Below are 21,624 nucleotides of genomic sequence, written 5' to 3'. Positions count from 1 at the left end.
GGGCCCCGCATGGGTGCCAAGGCCCACTGTTGACTGATGAACTTTACCCCCACAAGTTTTATGTGGAAGTTAAAGATATATTTTTACTGAATTATCCTCAAAATTTTGTTAGTGTTTGAATTCCTATATAAAAATAAAAAGGGAAAACTTCTGAAAATACGTTAGTGAGAGTTTGTGTTTGAAATGCTATTAAAAAAGGCATAAAGTTTAAGTATAAAATTAGTTGTAACTTAAAATTACAATTATACTCAATAAAATAAACACTAGTCTCTTTAAGGCTCTTCTATTTTTTTGGAAAGTTAATAATTTGCATCCATTATAATTTGGAATTATTACATTTTTCAATCACAAAAAAATCTGAGGGTGTGATGAGTATTATGGTTTGTAGATGAAATAATTTTTCATCACACCCTTAAGTTTTTTTGTGATTGAAAAATATAGTAATCCAAAATTATAATGGATGCAAATTAGAGAAGTGTTACGCTTACAATATTTTCACAGCAAATTAGAGGTGGTTAGTTGTTATTGATTCAAATTTGAACTTATCATTGAAATTGCTTTTCTACCCTACCATTAACAATTTGTCACGTAAAATTTGTTGTGAAAATATTGTGAATATAACATTTACTATTATTTAATAATTTTTTTTTTTTTTTTTTCATGCGAGAGCCCACACTCATTCACGAAATAATACAACTTGCAACGTCACGTTTCACGAAGGAGAAAGGTCGCGTACCATTTTGTGTTTTTTGATAAAATGCGACATATCGTGTACCTATTTTACCGGGAAAGTTATTTAAATAGAGAGATAGATACAACTAAAAACTATCACGCTTTAAAGAAGCACACCACACCAAATTATTAGAAAAAAAAAAAAGGTACAAAGAAGTAACTGCAGTTTCAAAAGAGGAAAGAGAGAAGGCAGAGAGGCAGAGTACTAAACTGTTCTCTCTTCAATAGGGAGCGACGAGGAGAGGGAGGGAGAGAGGAATATATTCAAAAAGCACTTCAAAAAGTATGTTTACTATTTTCCATTTCTATTCTTTCATTCATTGATATCATATTTTCTTTTCTTTAACTTTTTATTTGTTTTTCAAAAACCAGTTTTACTTTTTATTTTTTTGAAGTTAACTATCTTTTTTTTTCTTTGCTTATAATTTTTTGATTATTAAGTTTGCATATAAGACAAAATCAAACTGCATTGCACGATAAGAGAGGCCTTTCTTTTTTTTCGATAGTAAAGAAGGGCCTTTTAGAAGAGAGAACAAAAATAAAATGATTGTCAAGAAAAGTAAACATGTTTTATCGGAAGGGAGAGAGAGAGAGAGAGAGAGAGAGAGAGAGAGAGAGAGAGAGAGAATAGTTTTATCATTTATGATAGTTGAGGCGGGTAACAAATTAAAATTTGTAATTTTCAAAATACTAAATTAATCCCTAAAGTTTATAAAATAAAAGATAAAATCTATAATTTTAAAATGTAAAAATTAAACCTCAACTCATATAAGGGAAATAACATTGTGTTTTAAACTTAATAGTATATACTAAGCTGGTGTTTGGGTATTGCGTTTTTTATGTTGCTTTTTTTTTTTTTTGACGTGTGTTTGGCACTATTCATTGTTTATAAACAATGCCAAACACGTGAACAGTAATTTTTTTAATTATTTTTAATTTTCAGTAAAATAAGCGATATCCAAATGGACTGGTTTGATTTGTGCTTAATTCCCTTTGAAATTATACCGATCAATTTTTTACTTTCTGAAAGTTTAGGGTTTAGTTTGTTACACTTTTTAAAATGTAATTTTTTCCAAACTATTTTTTGTTTAAATCAAACACACTTTCTAGCTTAGGATAAAAAAGTCTTTTTCGAGTGAAAAATAAGAAAAATATATAATAAAAAAATGTTTTAAAAACAAAAACATACCACAAAAAAACCCAACAGAACATACCTTAAAGTGTTGAATGCCTTGAAATGAACATAATTGAATTGAATAAATATTAATTCTTATTTTTTTATTCTTTTCTTATAATTTAATAAGGACAAAGTTTTCTTTATTCTTTTTATTGTATATGAATTTTGACAAATTTATCATTGAATTATATTTTTTTTCATATATTATATGTTTGTAAAATTTTCAAAAAATTAAAGATTAATAGTTATGTTATCCGCGAATGTTTAAATATTAGGTTTTTTTTTAATTTTTTTTTATTATATAAGATTATGTATAAAAAATAAGTTTATGGATCGAATATTAAGTAACATTCAATTGGAACAAAATTTATCATACGTGTTAAGAACATAAAAAATGTGCAATCCAACCATTAAATTTCAAAATATGTAATAATATTAATTTTTTTAATGATTATTGGCGGCTTAGAGACAACTTTTATCCATTTAGTAAGGACAAAGTTTTATATGAGGGGAGCAAGTTATACCATTGAACTGCAAGCTCTTAACTTGCTTTTAAGGTGTATTAAGGAGAATTTTAGGGGCTGTTTGGATTTGTTCTTTTCTATCACTTATAACTCAAAAATATCCTTAATTTAATTAATTTATCTTTATTTCTAAAACATAAAAATAAGGTTAAAACTGTAAATTGACAAAAATTAAAAACAAAAAACCTACCCATGTTTATAAAATTACCCCATGTTTTATAAAACTTCCCATTATCCCATCTACACAACCAAAACTACCCCATGTTCCAAAAAATAAAACCTACCCATGTTCCCAAATAGAAAAAAAAAAACCCTAAGTTCCTATTAAAAAAAAAAACTAAAAAAAGATCTCATTATAAGTATGAAGCATGTATGACGAGACTAATATTCAAAAATGCTCCAACTCTCTTATATTCCTTCAATTACTCACATTTTTATTTATTTATTTTTTTAAGCTTTATCAAGATTTACCTTTTTCTTTTTTAATTTTCAGTTTCTCTTGCTCACTATTCTCACTATGTTGAATTTGGTTTTTTTTTTTTTTTTTTTTTCACCTCAAATGAGGCTAGTCTTATTTAATAGTTTGTATTTTATAATCATCAATGAACAGTTGAAATTAAATTATATAGGATGGTAATATGGTATATAAAAATAAATATGTATATACTATACATCTAATTATTAACTTTGGATAGTTATAGAAAAATAAAAAATAAAAAAATAAAACTGGGGAGTTATTAAAAAATTATAATTAACGTCGGATAAAAAATAAACTTGGGAATTGGGATTAAATACATGAGAAAAAATGATGGCTTTTTTTCCATTTCATTTATATTTTATGTATGTAACGATAAGTTCATAAAAAATATAAACACAATTGCAAGGCTAAAGCACACTTGGCAAGAGGGAAGGAAAAAAAAAAAATATATATATATATATATATAAATGATTTTTTAATTCAAAGATCAAGATAAGTCTGACACAAGTCATAGGTTGAAGGTTAATAGGGGGCTCGCAAAAAGAGGGTAAAAAAATTAATAGAGTAATTTTTGTGTTACATAAAGTGACACAATATTAATCATAATTTGTTTTTGTAATAAGATGTGCTTGGTGAAAGGATGTTCTTATATGAACACATAAATTTTTTTATCAACTGCAACTCACCATATAAGTGACCAATATTTTTACAACTTTACATGGCACCAGAATTTTTCAAATTAATATGAGCAAAGAATGGTGTAATGAGTTTTAGTAGACTATAGAGTAGACAGGAGAGAGTAGAGTAGTAGGTTTCAATTAATATTTGGATGACCTTTGACATCCCAATCAACTATCAAGAATGCTTTTTGCAGACTCTTATCATAATTCACAGTCTTTTCAGTGTCCATCTTTGCGTGACCCCAAGCCAAACCAAAATAGACAATACGATCTTTTTTACTGACATACCCATGTGAGAAACTGACATAGTGTTGTTAAAAAAAAAAAAAATTTTGATGATTTTATGTGATAAGAGTAAAAAGTTAATTACAATTTTTATTAATTACAACTTCTCATGATACTATCAATACTGTTTAGAATTAGAGTTCCCATTTGGCCATTAAGCAATTTCTTGTGAGTGCTTATATTATCTTATTAGTTATTACGTAGATTTCCTTATATATCTCTATATTTAGTTGCTTCTTTTTATAATCATCTGGTCTATATACTCTATGTAGCATGTATAGAGATTTCTTTTTGTGATTGTTATATGTTTAATATCTTTTGCTTAAGATGTTAATTTTTTTTTCTGGGTAATTAATATTCTATTAAACATGCTTTTTTTTGGGTACCTGTTTGATATCCTTTTTTTTCTTTGTGATTGATATGTTTGATGTCTATCCACTCATGTTTTGGTCTGTGAAGTAACAAGTTGTTTCTTTTTATATGCATAAACATGTCTGTGTTTTTAGTTTTTTTTTTTTAAATATTAATTCTTCTAAATGGATATGATTCTTGTAATCTTTGCCTGATATTTTTTGTTTTTAAAATTAATTCATGAAGGTTTATCATTTATGGGCTCGCAATGTGAGAGAGAGAGAGAGAGAGGGAGGGGGGGGGGGGGAATCTATTGGCAAAAAAAAAAAAAAAAAAAACCCACCGACAATTTGTTATTCAGAGGCTGAAAAAGTATTGTTCCTGTGAAATGACACTTGGCGTGAAAAATTAAATCCCTTTTTATTTTAGATAAGAACATATATATATATATATATATATATTTACTTTTCAAAACACCTTACATTAAATTATTAAGGTATTGTTATATTTAGTGTAAATTTATGTGGAAACATTTTTAAAAGAAAACCATGAAACAAACTTCAAATAAATCCACTACTATAAAATCTATTACAACTTGTTTTCAAATTTATTCCTATGGTGTATTTGTATACTGTTTATTTTGTTGAAAATTTCACACATAGGAAAAGGAGGGAAAATTTTTTAAAAAAACTTACAGTTGTGTATATTCAAAAAAACTTTTATTTTGCTGAAAACAAAAAATAATAAAAAAATAATTTCTAATTACTGTTTATACACATAAAATACTATTTATTTACCTTAATATACTGTTCATGTTTTATGAACGATGCAAGAAACGCTGGTCAGAAAAAGAAAAACAAAAAAGAACAAAAATGCAAACACAGTCACAAAACGCGTTTCTAAACGCGTACCGGATATTTTCGCCCACTTTGAATACAATCCCAAATTTGTCTTTCACCTTATATGTTTCAATGTTAAAAAGAAAAAAATTCATCGCCTTTTTTTTGCTCTCACATATTGTAACTTTGCTCTTTTTTTTTTCTTCTTTTTCTCTCACTAGCAAACACATTCTCCCAAAAAAAAGTCACTTAAACATATATACAAATTTATAATTTGTTGATTTGTACCACTGTGAGTTAGTGGTGGACACATTCCACCTACTATATTTGACTATTTACAAATACACAAATTAACCGGTTGTGAAATGAATGCAAAAATAAGTACGTGTAATTATTATTATTATTATTATTATTATTATTGAAGAAAAGCAGAAGTGAGAATGGTTGAATTAACTTAACTTCTAGTAGAGAAGTAGAATTAACCTAAAATATCACGTAACCGACTTTAAATGGGAGTAGAATTGTCCAAGCTCATACCAAAAGAGGTATTATATATGATGTGGGCTGGACTTTTAAGGTGCCTTGAACCCAAACAATACACTGATATATGCTTTAATCTGAAAAAGACAAATGTATTGGGTTAAACGGGAACTGGGTGAGTTCAGGCTACAGAGCAAGAGTGGTAAAGAAAGCATTAACTTTCATTTCCTTGACACGCAAACAGAAACAAGGCTCTCTGCTCTGAAGTCTTTCCACTTTCAGTGACCATCTTTGCATGCATGACTCCAAATTTTCACCAAAACAATGTGCGTTTTTTCTGAGATTCATAGCATTTCAAGTCTCTGCTTGTTGTTTCTTCACTATCCTCTACCTATTCAACTCATTTTAGGTTTCTGAAGTACCAAGTAAAGTAAGTGTACCCATTTGGTTATTGAGCAACTTTCTTTCAAGTGCCTTTTGTCCTATTACAAGTGATTTCTTTTTGTGTTTCTATGTTATTTGTTTGAGTTGTTTCTTATTATCATCTGGGCTATATAGAGATTTTGTTTTTGTGATTATACTATGTTTCATGTCTTTTGCTTTTAAAAATATTATATTTTCTTTTGTTGAAGGAAAAAATATATTAATTTTTCTGGGTAATCTTCGGTTAAAAGCATGATTTACCTGTTTCATGTCTTTCCTTGTAATATGTGTTGATGTTAAGTGCTTATTATCCTATTACGTAGATTTCTTTGTGTGTTTCTATTTTAGTTGTTTCTTATTATCATCAGGACTACATAGAGATTTTCTTTTTGTGATGGTAATATGTTTGATGTTTTTGGCTTTTAAGATACTACTTTTTTCTGGGTAATCTTCTATTAAAAACATTCTTTACCTGTTTGATGTCTTTCATTTTTCGATTGTATATGTTTGATGTATTGATTAGTTACTCTTGCTTTGTGGAGTTTGTTAAAAATTGTCCCAAATCCCTAATTTCCCTAATTTGATCTGGTTTGGATTTTCTCAGTACGTATGAAATGTCTATTCCTTGGTAAACAAGTAATGTTACTCCTTGTCTGATGTAGGTATTGATGTCTACTTGTAATGGCCCAAAGGTCTCTCACATGTGGAGGAACTTCTGATTAATTTGAGTTCTTAAGTGATTTTGAAACTTGTGAGTACTTTTTGGGTGTGCAAACACTTTGTGAATTCATGCCTTGCTACTCACAGATGTAGTCTATTGCTGAACCATGTCAATTCTTAGTGTTCTATCTTCTGTGCGGATGTGTTTATTTTTAAATTCTATCTTATTATTATTATTTGAGATCTTTCTATAATGCACAAACATGTTTGTGGTTCTCTTTAAATTATTATTATTTTTTATATGGATATGGATAATGTAATCTTTGTCTGATATATGGTTCTGCTTCTAATAGGTGTTCCTATAAATCCTTTGAAAAATCAAATTATAACGCATGATGGGTTTGTTTAATCCACCTATGCCTACAAAACAACGAGGTTTTGGATCTTCCTCCAACTCTAGCAGAGCTTGTGGTGCATTTGTGCGTCAGTGTGTTCCAAGTGAAGCTAAGGGTAGTAATGCCACTGTAATGCGTGATAAAAGTGCTTCTAGATTCAATAAGCCTAGTGCTCCTAATAGCAGTGCTAAGGATATGCACAAAGTGCTAAGCTTTGGTCGATCAATTTCTGCTTCTTCTAATGTCAGTGTTTTAGGTAAGAAGAGGAAGCCCATGGAAGAATGCAAGCCATTGGTTTCAGATGAGAAATGTGATGGAACTTCCAAAAGAACTAGCGTGAGCTATACATACAAACAAAATGAGGATGTTGTGAATCAAAAGCTTAGAGTTTGGTCCAAGTATTTCAAACCTATTGTTAGTCCTCGAAAGAAAGTGGAGGCGGCTCTGAATCTATTTAGAGAGTTGTTGAGCAAGCGCATGAGAGAAATGAAAGCAGAGTCAGACTTCAAAAGTGGGGCAACCAGGGCTGCTTATATGGAAGTGGCAAAGGATCTTCAATGGGAACGAAAATGGGTTAACGTAGACAAACGGATAGGACCTGTTCCTGGAATTGAAGTTGGTGACAAGTTTGAGTGTGCAACTGAACTGAATGTTATTGGTCTTCATCGACAATTTCAGCGCGGTATTGATTACGTGATGAAGGGTAAACAAAAATTGGCCACAAGTATTGTTGCTTCCGGTCGATATGCCAATTACATGAGATCACCTGAGGTATTGGTTTATATAGGTCAAGGTGGGAATCCAAGGGCTGGAAAAAGTGAACCAAAAGATCAGAAGCTTGAGCGTGGAAACCTTGCTTTGAAGAATAGTATGGAAGCCGGAACTCCTGTAAGGGTAATTCGAGGCTTTGAAAGTTCTAAGTCTTCGAAAAACATGATATACATCTATGATGGCTTGTATGTTGTGGATGAATTTACACAAGGAAGAGGAGAATTTGGCAAGCTTGTATTCAAGTTCGAGTTGATAAGGATTCCGGGGCAACCGAAGCTTACTATATAGGAGATAAATGTGGAAATGTTTTCTAGTTTTGCAATGCTAAGTAGATGTTTTCTGTTTTGTTTTTTGTTTTGCTTTCAAATCAGTAGGGATTTCTCTGTTTTGTAAACTTAGCTTTATTCAGTTGAAGTCGTTTCTTTAAGTGTTTGATAAATACTGTTGTAAATGTCTTAGATATCATGGGTGGTTTGAAGAAATTATAGAGGGTTATCTTAGAAACTTTGAGGGAAAAAATAAAAAGCAATTAAGATTTCTCCATTCAAAGTAATTAATTAAACCAAAGACATTCTGCCAGGACAACAGTTTTAGTAAAGTATTGGCTAGTGCTTGGTTGTATCTATGTTATGACCGGAGATGATATGCTAGATAAGTTATTATTTGAATTAGAAGTAAATTTTTATTTGAGAAGAAAAAAACAAATTAGAAGTATTTAAATTCAGGTGTAGTGATAGATTTTTATCTCTAAGGTAGCAGTAGATTAGTATTATTATTTGTTTGTGTTCAAATTAACTTCTATGTTTTAGGATATGAATTAGGATTGATTCCTATGTTTTAGAATTTGTTGTTGAGATTATCTCATTCTTAACTATTTGTGCGTGTTTTTGTTTCTAAAAAAAACAACTACGTATTTATATAGTTTCTCAAAAAAAAAAAGAAAAAAGAAAAAAACTATATACGTACAATAAATGCATTATTGAGAATTAAATATAAAATTAATCAAAATGTCTATTTTCCCTCTCAAGTTTATCTTTTCTTTTTTTTTTTTTGGGCAATAATAAAGACAGAAGAATCACTATCTTTTATATTCAGCAAATTATTCTGGTTCAGGACAGTCTATTGGTGGCAAGTGATGGTGGTAATTGTATTATTGCTAACCGTTCTGCCACCACCACCATTTTCATTGAGAATTTTATGTGTAAATCAAAATTAAAAAGTTCTATTTTCAACCAAAACGACGGAAAACAAATAATTTTTTCCCAAAATCATTTTGCATTTCTTTTTTGAATGTTCTACTTATTACCTGAACTCCTCCCCTCCTTTCAAACCCTTAGTAACAAGGGAGTTGCCATTAATTAAATTATTTGGGTAGTCAGGGAAATCACTTCACATTGACACCGAAACAAATGGAGACTAATAAGTTTGTGTTAATTATAAAAAGGTGCCTCACTCGTGAAAATGAAATCATGTATTTCTTAACTTTGTAAAAGTTGTTCTTTTTCGGCATTATTGAACATTTTGGTACCGAAGACTAATTATTATTCAATTAGCCTTCCCTCTCACCGAAACTTGCATTTATGTCAAATTATGTTTATAAATTTCCATGTGTTAACAAGGTGAATGCATTTATTTCTATGGATTTTTATTATTTATTTTTTTGAGATAAGTAGACAATAGAGAGGGGGGGGGGGGGGGGTAATAACAACACATGCAATCAAATATAAAAATTAATCGTGCGGGTGCCCTTCAATTGGTTTGAAATAATTCAATATTTTTTTAATTCACTAAAGGAATATATATATTTTTTAATTATATTAATCTTAACAATTTATATTTTCTAATTTCTTTAATATATATAATATGAAACCGCATAATTTTAATAACCTATATTTGTGTTATATGATTAAAAAATAGTATTAACATGCGTAAAGGATTTTTTACTAAGAACAAAATTAATCAAACATAGTTCACATGGATATCGAAGATTTCAAAAGAGAACCTTTGAAATTTGAATTAATATCTATACTATATATAATAATAGAAGCATTGTATTTAATTTTGTAAAGCTAAAAAATCTCTTACTTTTCTTTGCTCTCACTAAGGGAGTCAATTTCGTACCTAAGACAGTTTCAATTTGGTTAGAGGAATGAAATATTTTTATACTTGTTGGGATCGGTGTACTGTTTCAAGATTACCATTATTTATAAATTTTTAATTTTCTATACATATACACACACACACACACACACATATCTATATATATATATATATACTAGTATTATGCCCGTGCGATGCACGGCTTAGTAAAAAAACTTATATATAAATTATTATTATTTTTGATAATATAATCAAATTTAATAAAAATTAAAATGGTAAAAATATTTTTAAAATTAAGTACATGGAAAACGTATATTATGTAAGTATTTTTTTTTTGCAAAAAAAGATATTATAAAATATTTTTAAAAAATTATGGCAAGTTTTAAATTTTTAAAAGATCTTAGTATTAAAATTGTAATTTGATTATGTGTGTGTGTGTGGCACTTAAAAATATTTCCATTCTAATTATAGATAAATTTCTTGCATATATGGCCAAAAAAAAAATCCATAAACTACCAAAAAAAAAATCCATAAATTACAAAAAATGTAAGTATTTAGACTACAATATAAATGTAAAATTTTATCTATAAATTACCAATCAAAACCACTTTAATGTTTCCATAAGGGAGGAGATAATCTGTATAATCAATTAAGAACACCAAATAAAAAAATAGTATCAATAATTAAGATAAATTGTGTGGGGCCCAATAATTTATGGGCCAGGCACATTTGCTCGTGGAGAGTCCGAAGGCCCAAGCCGAGGAGAGCTATGGCCCAAGCCCGATAACATAGAGCACAAGACAGTTTTGGAATACAGCCGAGGACAGTTCAGTCCTCGGCAGATCCAAAATCCCACCGGAAAAAAGGGGTAAAACTAGTATAGGACTAAACTTGAAAAGAGACCTAAAATATCTTGGGAAAGTTACCCTTATGACCCTTCCTAGATAAGACTCTGCACCTAGCAGAGCCGTATTCTTCAACTTTATCAATCATCCCCAACAATTCTGGGATTAGACTGATGGGACAAATATCAGTCTTGTAAAGGTTGACTCTACACGTGGACGAAGGACAGCTAACGCAGGCGAGTATAAAAGAAAAAAATAAGTAAATCTAGAGGGGGCTCCCATTCCACCTCCAAAAAAAAGGGCTCCATGGGGGAAAACACCAGGAGAACACTTGCACATCACAGGAAAACCCCTCGTCGGGTAACCGGGGTAAAACCTTAATGATTCTCGAATCAAGTCCGAGGAGTCCAACCCCATAGGATGCGACACTGTAGGGCTTAAATGTTCAAACCCAACTCCTCTTTCTATATAAATTCCTCTAAAATCAAGACCGGAATATCGCCCCGTGACCAACGGCTAGTTTTTCAAGCCCACTCTCTACAAATCATATTGTGAGGGATCTTTCATGTGCGAGTCCAACATCATCATTGGGCCGCAAAAGAATCGTGTCCTTACAATTGGCGCCGTCTATGGGGAAGGTTTGTGCGTTGGCGTGGGTGGCGGTGGAGTCGACTCTCTAGCAAGCAGAGGTTCGTGAGGTTTCCTACGTCTCCGGCAACACACAGCTGTTGCTCCGACATAAACTTCTGCTAGGGGCTATGCCTTGCAGTGCCAACGGCGCGGGCAGCTCTAGGGGCTTTTGGCCACAAACCAGCTCTCCCCGCCCTGGTCTAGGGGCTTACATTCGAAGCAAAAACGAAAGTAAAAAAAAAAAAAAAAAATCACAAGTTTTGGACAGAACCAAGGCCTTGCATGGTCCTCGGACTCAAGCCTATGGGGAAACCAAGTACAAAAAGGAAAAAATCACAAGTTTTGGACAGAACCAAGGCCTTGCATGGTCCTCGGACTCAAGCCTATGGGGAAACCAAGTACAAAAAGAAAACAAGTTTTGGACAGAACCAAGGCCTTGCATGGTCCTCGGACTCAAGCCTATGGGGAAACCAAGGAAATCTTACAAAACTTTGGGGAAACCAAGTCTTACAAGTTTTGGACAGAACCAAGGCTGCTGGTCCTCGGACTCAAGCTATGGGGAAACCAAGTACAGAAAGGAATCTTACCGTTTTGGACAGAACCAAGGCTGCATGTCCTCGGACCCAAGCCTATGGGGAAACCGACTATTTAAAAAAAAAAAAAAAAAAAAAAAAAAAAAAAAAAAAACTGTGGCGCATAAACCTCAAAATTCATCCGAAGAGAACTCCTCGTTAACAGTTGGGTTAATCCCTTAATTGGACGGATTCCCCAGTCTACCCTCGGATCCCCAGTACCAAAGGGGCTGATGTGATACGGTGCAATATATTACCCAAAAGCACAATCAAAGTCCCTCGCTACTCGGCTACCCTCTCGGACGAATTATTTAGAGTTTATCGTTCTCGGACATTGGTCTAGTATGCATCGCGCAGCACTCAGCGGTTATCCCGATTAGTTCCAAAAGTTTAATTTATTGAGGGTTACCATTGTGATACTTGATAATATTTGTGAGTTTAAACAAGTAAGAATCTGTGTTAAGGCATTTTTCTGCCCGGAATATCATTAAGGACAAGCTTACATTTAATATTCATGCACAAAGTAGTTGTTGCAGAGAAGAAAAGTATGTATAAAGAAATAAACACATCTTTTATTAAGACAAAGGAACAGTACAGTGTACAATGAAAAGCTGAAACAAGCTTACATTAAAGCTAACTACGTAAGTAAAGAAAAATACAAGAGAGTGAAGATAAAGCCGAGGAGGTAGCACAGAGGAGAGGTTGGCTACTGCTTCAAGACCTTATTCTTCCTCAATGCTTTTGCATGCCCATAACTCAGGCAGCCAAAGAACCCAACTTGAGCCTCACACCACTGAAGGAAAGGTGCAGGGAGCCGGAAGTTGAGTAGCCTTCACCAAAAATTTGCCTGCAACAAGGCAGAGGTGTTGGTGGCGGAGAATCTTTCTTCTGGCACACCAAAATTCTGGCATGAACAGAACCTGCTTCGGATTTTGACTAAAAGAGGGAGAAACGCCCTTTCCCCTCTGTCGAAACGGAATATTCCCTTGAATTTATGCCTCCTTTGCCCGTACCTCACTATCTTGAGTCTTAGGAGGACACGGCGCCTTTGTGGCGGAGAGAGTTCCTTTTCCCCAACCCTCACCTCAAACATGATGTACTAAGGGAGGAAATTGAAAGATTTGTGCGTAGGTAAAGCAACTTTCTCTCCTATTTATTTAAAAAGATAAGGTGGTGGCATTTAATTCACGCAGCGTCCCAAGGAACGCTACAGACAAAATGTCTCCGGCTCGATTTCCAACACCGTCTGCAACCCTGGGATTAAAGGAGTCTCGTGAAGGCGCACCTCGAACACTGGGACGCCAAAAAGTACCGCGTGACCTAAGACTACGGAAATACCTCTTAATTTGTGGGCCCAGTAAATTCGCGGCCCAGGCCCGTTCTGCATGGGGGCCCAGGGACAGAACCAAGGCTTTGCATGGTCCTCGGACTCAAGCCTATGGGGAAACCAAGTACAACAAAGAAATCTTACAAGTTTTGGACAGAACCAAGGCCTTGCATGGTCCTCGGACTCAAGCCTATGGGGAAACCAAGTACAAAATAGAAATCTTACAAGTTTTGGACAGAACCAAGGCCTTGCATGGTCCTCGAACTCAAGCCTATGGGGAAACCAAGCAAAAAAAAAAGAAGAAAAATTACAAGTTTTGGACAGAACCAAGGCCTTGCATGATCCTTGGACTCAAGCCTATAGGGAAACCAAGTACAAAAAAGGAATCTTACAAGTTTTGGATAGAACCAAGGCCTTGCATGGTCCTCGGACTCAAGCCTATGGGGAAACCAAGTACAACAAAGAAATCTTACAAGTTTTGGACAGAACCAAGGCCTTGCATGGTCCTCGGACTCAAGCCTATGGGGAAACCAAGTACAAAAAAGAAATCTTACAAGTTTTGGACAGAACCAAGGCCTTGCATGATCCTCGGAATCAAGCCTATGGGGAAACCAAGTAAAAAAAAAGAGAGGAGAAAAATTACAAGTTTTATAACTGCTCGAATGGGGAAAGTTCCCGACTCAAATACTGTAAAATGTTAAGGCCAATAAAAGTGTTAGGATGATAGTGGGGCACTCCACTATTCGGTAGCCTAAGGGGGCTGTTCATTTTTGCGGGTGATATGTCTTCGAATGATTACTTCCTACACCGAATAGAGCATCCAGTTCTAATCTCGGCATTGTTTCGGGCAAGTATCGTTATTCACAGGTACGCACTGCTATGTCAAACAATTCTGTTAAAGTTGTGGTGACATCTTTTTATTAGCAAGTATTTTGGCCTTAGTTGTCATCGATTCAAATGCTATATTATTGTGCGAGCAGCGTTTGCAAATTTGTAAAAACATAGAGACAGAACATGCGAAGTAAAATAACAACAATTTTTATTAATATGAAAAATTATTACAACGTACAAAGAGGGGCTCAAACAAGCCTATACAAAAGGTGAGCTGCCGAAGCAATACTAACATCCGCAGTACAGATAAGTAAACAGCCAGATGTCTTTTAAACTCGTCTTCAAAGTCTCTCCAATCTCTGCCTTAGTATTGCTCATATCGAAAGAAGAACCTTCTTTGGAAAAAGATGAAGGAGAAGGAAGAAGAATTTGAAGGAGAAGGAAGAAGAGGGTGGAGGAGATGGATGAGGAAGATGGAGGAGATGAATGAGGAAGATGGAGGACATGAGTAAAGAAGGAGGAGAAGAAGAGAGAAGAGATGAAAAGAAAGAAAAATGAGCTGTAATAAAGGCTCGGCATTGCCAAAACCTCCCTTTCCAACCAGGAGGTTGGATAGCCGGGTTTTGAGGGGTTATTGTGGGGCCCAATAATTTATGGGCCAGGCACATTTGCTCGTGGAGAGTCCGAAGGCTCAAGCCCGATAACAAAGAGCACAAGACAGTTTTGGAATACAGCCGAGGACAGTTCAGTCCTCGGCAGATCCAAAATCCCACCGGAAAAAAGGGGTAAAACTGGTATAGGACTAAACTTGAAAAGAGACCTAAAATATCTTGGGAAAGTTACCCTTATGACCCTTCCCAGATAAGACTCTGCACCTAGCAGAGCCGTATTCTTCAGCTTTATCAATCATCCCCAACAATTCTAGGATTAGACTGATGGGACAAATATCAGTCTTGTAAAGGTTGACCCTACACGTGGACGAAGGACAGCTAACGCAGGCGAGTATAAAAGAAAAAAGTAAGTAAATCTAGAGGGGGCTCCCATTCCACTTCCAAAAAAAAGGGCTCCATGGGGGAAAATACCAGGAGAACACCTGCACATCACAGAAAAACCCCCCGTCGGGTAACCGGGGTAAGACCTTAATGATCCTCGGATCAAGTCCGAGGAGTCCAACCCCATAGGATGCGACACTGTAGGGCTTAAATGTTCAAACCCAACTCCTCTTTCTATATGAATTCCTCTAAAATCAAGACCGGAACATCGCCCCATGACCAACGACTAGTTTTTCAAGCCCACTCTCTACAAATCATATTATGAGGGATCTTTCATGTGCGAGTCCAACATCATCATTGGGCTGCAAAAGAATCGTGTCCTTACAAATTGCATTATCTAATTTTTTTTTTTTTAAATCATATAATTTAAGCAATAATTGAACTACTTTAATAGAAAAATAGAAACTAAAAAAAAAATGAAGATAGCTCTTCTCACATAAATCTCATAATTTCATATTGTAGATGAGCTCCATCCCAAATAGATTCAGTGATAATATTTTGACCGAAACAAATATTCCATAAATTACAAAAAATAAAAAATATAAGTATCTAGACCTTCTAGAGTATCACAATCAAAATAATTTAAAAAATAGATAAATGAAAGTACATAAAGAAAAAGAAAAATTGTATTGCAATGTAAATGTGTAAAAGTTTACATATAAATTACCCGTGTCTAACTATTTTGATGTTGTCATTTGGATCTAGCCATCTTGATATTGCTATAAGTGAGGAAATAATCTGTACAATCAATTAAGAACACTAAATCAAAAAAATACATCAATAATTAAGATGAATTGCATTATGTAAAATATTTTAAAAAAAGCATAGAATTTAAGCAATAATTGAACTACATTAATAGAAAAATGTAAAAAGTAAAAAGAAGATAGCTATTCTCATTGAAGAAGCCAAACCCTTCATTTAGTAGTTCTTCACTTAATTAATTTTGGTTTTTTATGTATTGATTTTAGCATTCTTAAATAGTAGAGTGGAGTAGGTTTAGTAGAGTTTTAGTTCAACTCAATTTCTCTTGGATTCAAGAGTTTTAGCTCAACTCAATTTCTCTTCGATTCAAACTTAATTGGTAGAGCTATTTTCTTTTTATGTGTATTATTATATGTTTTTTTTATTGGTTGTTTTCTTTTTAAGTGTAGCTATATCGATTTTTAAAAAAAAAAATCATAAAAACGTGCTCTATGTTGCTGTTTTTTTTTTTTTTTTAATTAAGATTTGTTTTTCAACTTTTTTTTTTTTTGATAAGATTTTTTTTTTCAACTCAAACGTGTGCTATGTTGCAGGTTTTTTTTAAGTAAATTTTTATTTTTATTTTTATAAAGGATTAGATAAAGAATTTAGATTGAAATCAAATAAAGATAAAATTTTGATTGTAATTAAATTATGATTTTTATCAACTTAGATTTTACCTTTTTTTTAATTAAGAATTTTTTTATAAAGGATTAGATGAAGAATTTGGATTGTAATCAAATTAAGATAGAATTTGGATTGTAATCAAATTATGATAGAATTTGGATTGTAATCAAATTATGATTTTTATCAACTTAGAAATTATAGGAGAAGTTAAAATCATATAAATGTGTACTATGTTGTTGGTTTTTGTTTTTATAAAAAATAAGGTTCTTTTTACGTGTAGTATTATTATTATTATATATATATTTTTTGCTATTTTCTTTTTAAGTGTTATATCTGTTTTTTTTTTTTTTAATATAGAAACATACTATGTTGTTGGTTTTTTTTTTTAAAAAAAAAATTATAATATCACGTGTAAACTCTAATTTAAAGAAGAATAAGAGATAGAAACTGTAAAGTATATGTGAGTTTGTGGTAGAGATAGAAACTGTTTTTTTTTACATTTTTCTATTAAAAAAAAAAAAACCAACAACACGTGATAGTAGAGATAGAAACTGTTTTTTTTTTTTTGTTATACGTGATAATATAATTTAAATTAAAAAAAAGGATTAGATGAAGAGTCTATTGATTTTAGACTTTGTTGATAACATTTTAGATAAACACAACTACTATAGTTGTAAATCAAATATTACTTTATTTCATTACTTGATTTGTCATATTTATCCAAAAAATATGTATATATCTATTCTTAAAATCTAAAAATTTATTAAAATTTCTGCAATTTGGTGAAGCCACTTGGCACAACCACGACGTCTAAGCCCAACTTTTATTATATATAATATGATGTTTGTATTTATTTATGTAAGTATGATTTTTTATTTTTATCAATATAAAACTTAAAATCTAAATATTTTATAAACTTAACATTAACCCAATATATTATCTAAAATAAAATGTTTTTTAATATTTTTTTTTCTATTTAATTTTTTTTTTTAAATTGTACCAGCCAAAACACACAAAAATATCTCCAATACAAGCGGTATAGGCTGGCACAATTGGGTTTTTAATCTAGTACATTTTAGAGGATCATACTAGTACTAGTTTAATGACCGGTACAATATATTTTCTTAGTAAGTTGGTACTGATACAGTATTGACTTCCTTGATTGTAGGGTTGTTAAGTGGGTTGAAATGAGTTGTATCACATTGATGTCAACTCAATACAACCTGTTTATTAAGCGTGTTAAGTGGGTCGAGTCATGTCAACTTGCCTCATTAACAGGCCATGTTAGGATTGAAGGAACATGATATGATTATTAAATGAGTTGGGTTCGAGTTAAGCTATTTAGTCGAATAACCTTACCTCGACACAACATGAACACGGTACACTAACCTGAATTGACACCTCTACTTAAATATTACACAGGCACTCTTTTTTCTCTCATTTTTCTTTTTATTTCATGATTTGTTGATTTGTGCATAAATGAATGATTAACATTCTCTACCTACTACGTTAAACTACTTAAAAATGCACAAATTAACAAGTCGTGAAATGGGTGAAAAATGAATATGCATGTGTATATATATTTGCAGTTTGATGAAAAGCGTGAGTTCAAAATGAGAAATGGCTGTAATTACATTAACTTCTAAAGCATTAGCATGATGTCAAAAAAAACTTATTTTACATCCTTAAACACTATTTTATATATTTTACTAACTCATTTTATAACTCACCTTACATTTTAGTTTTTATTTTTACCTACAAGTCTACAACCTAATAAAATGATATAAACTATTTAATAAAATAATAAAAAATATTACTCTTTTTTTTTTCTCATACTTACTTTTTCTCTTCACAGATAATCATAGGATTAAAATAATATTTTTTTTAACAACCTATGCTAGTGCTCTAGTACTAAAGAAATGGAAGTCACCAAAAATATCATTTAACCTTCTTTTTATAGAAGTATAAAATTCTAAACTTCTCCAACAAGTTCATACCAAGGCCATTATATGATGTGGGGCCGTGGGCTGGACTTTTATGGTGCCGTGAACCCAACCAATAAGCTAAAACACGCGTTATCTGAAAAAGAAAGTGCATTGGGTCAAATGGCCAATTGCGTGAGTACACCGAAGAGTAGAAAGTCAAATAGAAAGCATTTGTTATAAATGAGATTTTGGCGTCACACGCAAACATGCTCTTCTGCTCTGCTCCCAAAGCCCAGTCACTCAGAAGAAGCCGAAGCCTGTTCAGTGACCATCTTTGCATGCATGACACCAATTTTTCACTCAAAATAAATGTGTTTTTTTTCTGAGATTCATTGCATTTCAATTCTTTGTGTGTTGTTTCTTCACTCATTTTAGGTTTCTGAAGTAGCAAGTAAGTACCCATTTGGCCATTAAGCAACTTTATTGTAACTTCTTATTATCCCATTACGTACATTTTTTTTTTTAAATTTTTAAATTTTAATGTTAGTTGTTTTTTATTATCATTTGGACTATATAGAGATTTTTTTTTTTTGTGAATTTACTATGTAATGTTTCTGGGTAATCTAATCTTCGATTAAAAACATGCTTTACCTGTTCCATGTCTTTCCTTGTACTATGTTTTGATGTAAGTGCTTATTATCCTAGTACGTAGATTTCTTTCTGTGTATCGATATTAGTTGTTTCTTATTATCATCTGGACCATATAGAGATTTTCTTTTTGAGATTGTAATATGTTTGATGTCTTTCGCTTTTAAGACATTAATTTTTTATTTTTCTGGGTAATCGTATATTAAAAACATGCTTTACCTGTTTCATGTCTTTCCTTTTTGTGATTGTAATATGTTTCATGTATAGTTTAGTTACTCTTGCTTTGTGGAATTTGTTAGAAATTGTCTCAAATCCCTAATTTCCCGAATTTGACCTGGTTTGAATTTTCTTATATAATATGTATGAAAAGTCTATTCCTTGGTCAACAAGTAATGGTACTCCTTGTCTATGAATGTAGGTATTGATGTCTACTTGTAATGGGATGGCCCAAAGGTCTCTCGCATGGAGAGGAACTTTGGATTAGTTTAAAAAAGTTCTAAAAAGATTGCGTTATTTGTGAGTACTTTTTGGGTGCGTAAAACACTTTGTAAGTACATGTCCCGCTACTTACGAATGTAGTCTATTGCCAAACCATTTAAATTCTTAGTGCTCTATCTTATGTGTGGTTGTGTTTATTTTTAAATTCTTCTATCCTATTATTATTATTATTATTATTATTATTATTATTATTATTATTGAGATCTTTAATATTTTTCGCAATCATTTAAATTGGTATCATAGCTTCTGCATTTACCAACATGTTTGATGTCTATTCATACATATTTTGGTTTGTGGAGTAGCAAGTTGTCTCTTTTTATAATGCACAAACATGTTTGTGTTTCTTTTTAAAATATTAATATTTTTTTTTTTATATGGATATGGATTTTGTAACTTTGTCTGATATATGGTTCTGCTTCTAAATAGGTGTTCCCATAAATCCTTTGAAAAATCAAGTTATAACGCATGATGGGTTTGTTTAATTCACCAACGCCTACAAAAGAACGAGGTTTTGGATCTTCCTCCAACTCTAGCAGAGCTTGTGGTGCGTTAGTGCCTCATATTTTTCCAAATGAAGTTGAATATCGTAATGCCACTGTAATGCGTGCTAAAAGTGCATCTGAATTCATTAAGCTTAATGCTCCTAATAGCAGTGCTAAGGATATGCACAAAGTGCCAAGCTTTGGCCAATCAGTTTCTGCTGCTACTAATACCAGTGTTTTTGGTAAGAAGAGGAAGTACATGGAAGAATGTAAGCCATTGGTTTCAGTTGAGAAATGTAGTGGAACTTCCAAAAGAACTAGCATTAGCTGTACATATAAACAAAATGAGGATTTTGTGAATCAAAATAGTAGAGTTTGCTCTAAGTATTTCAAACCTATTGATAGTCCTCGAAAGAAAGTGGAGGCGGCTTTGAATCTATTTAGAGAGTTCTTGAGCAAGCGCAAGAGAGAACTGAAATCAAAGTCAAAATTTAAAAGTGGGGCAACCAACACTGCTTATAGAGCAGCAGCAATGGATCTTCGATGGGAACGAAAATGGGTTAACGAAGAAAAACGAATAGGATCTGTTCCTGGAATTGAAGTTGGTGACAAGTTTGAGTGTTCAACTGAACTGAATGTTATTGGTCTTCATCGTCAATTTCAGAATGGTATTGATTTCATGATGAAGGATGGAGAAAAATTAGCCACAAGTGTTCTTGCTTCCGGTCGTTATGCCAATCACAAGATATCATCTGAGGTATTGGTTTATTCAGGTCAAGGTGGGAATCCAAGGGCTGGAAGAATTGAACCAAAAGATCAGAAGAATTGAACTGAATGTTATTGGTCTTCATCGTCAATTTCAGAATGGTATTGATTTCATGATGAAGGATGGAGAAAAATTAGCCACAAGTGTTCTTGCTTCCGGTCGTTATGCCAATCACAAGATATCATCTGAGGTATTGGTTTATTCAGGTCAAGGTGGGAATCCAAGGGCTGGAAGAATTGAACCAAAAGATCAGAAGCTTGAACGTGGAAACCTTGCTTTGATGAATAGCATGGAAACTGGAACTCCTGTAAGGGTAATTAGAGGCTTTGAAGGTTCTAAGGCTTCGAAAGGCATGAGATACATCTATGATGGCTTGTATGATGTGGATAAAGTTACACAAGAACGAGGAGAATTTGGTAAGCTTGTATTCAAGTTTGAGTTGATAAGGATTCCGGGGCAACCGAAGCTTACCATATAGAGGATGAATATGGTAAATGTTTTCCAGTTTAGCAATGTTAAGTAGAAGTTTTCTGTTTTGTTTTTGTTTTGGTTTTAAATTAGTAAGGATTTTTAAGTAAAAGTTTTCTGTTTTGTTTTGGTTTGGTTTTGGTTTTAAATTGGTACGGATTTCTAAGTAGAAGTTTTCTGTTTTGTTTTTGTTTTGGCTTTAAATATTAAGGATTTCTCTGTTTTGTAAACTTAGCTTTATATATTGAAGTGCTTTCTCTTAATGTTGTTGTGATAATGTTGTAAATGTCTAGATATCATGGGTGGTTTGAAGAAAT

The 21,624-nt window shown here is 32.4% G+C and overlaps 2 protein-coding genes across 5 annotated transcripts; both read left to right on the top strand.

Annotated features, from left to right (window-relative positions):
* The first annotated feature begins 865 nt into the window (after positions 1–865).
* LOC115959155 (YDG domain-containing protein At5g47150-like) lies at positions 866–8,234 on the top strand. 4 transcript variants are annotated; one of them, XM_031077468.1, is made up of 3 exons: positions 866–1,015; positions 6,632–6,720; positions 6,983–8,234. In XM_031077468.1, the coding sequence occupies exon 3, from the start codon at positions 7,022–7,024 to the stop codon at positions 8,081–8,083; it is 1,062 nt and encodes a 353-aa protein (XP_030933328.1). In that variant the 5' UTR covers positions 866–1,015; positions 6,632–6,720; positions 6,983–7,021; the 3' UTR covers positions 8,084–8,234. The 4 variants fall into 4 exon arrangements, with proteins under 4 accessions (XP_030933328.1, XP_030933330.1, XP_030933329.1 ...); XM_031077467.1 differs by lacking the exon at positions 866–1,015 and adding an exon at positions 5,525–5,976; XM_031077470.1 differs by lacking the exon at positions 6,632–6,720.
* Positions 8,235–18,722: 10,488 nt separating this feature from the next.
* Positions 18,723–21,388, top strand: LOC115958831 (YDG domain-containing protein At5g47150-like). The gene is made up of 3 exons (XM_031077076.1): positions 18,723–18,896; positions 20,018–20,830; positions 21,030–21,388. Exons 2-3 carry the CDS (start codon positions 20,057–20,059, stop codon positions 21,315–21,317), a joined length of 1,062 nt encoding a protein of 353 aa, XP_030932936.1. The 5' UTR covers positions 18,723–18,896; positions 20,018–20,056; the 3' UTR covers positions 21,318–21,388.
* The last annotated feature ends 236 nt before the right edge of the window (positions 21,389–21,624 follow it).

This window comes from Quercus lobata, chromosome 9 (genome assembly GCF_001633185.2).
Source record: "Quercus lobata isolate SW786 chromosome 9, ValleyOak3.0 Primary Assembly, whole genome shotgun sequence".
In the NCBI taxonomy this organism is placed as follows: Eukaryota; Viridiplantae; Streptophyta; class Magnoliopsida; order Fagales; family Fagaceae; genus Quercus; species Quercus lobata.
The sequence above is the reverse complement of the archived record's forward strand: the minus strand, read 5'-3'. Positions and strand labels throughout refer to the sequence as shown.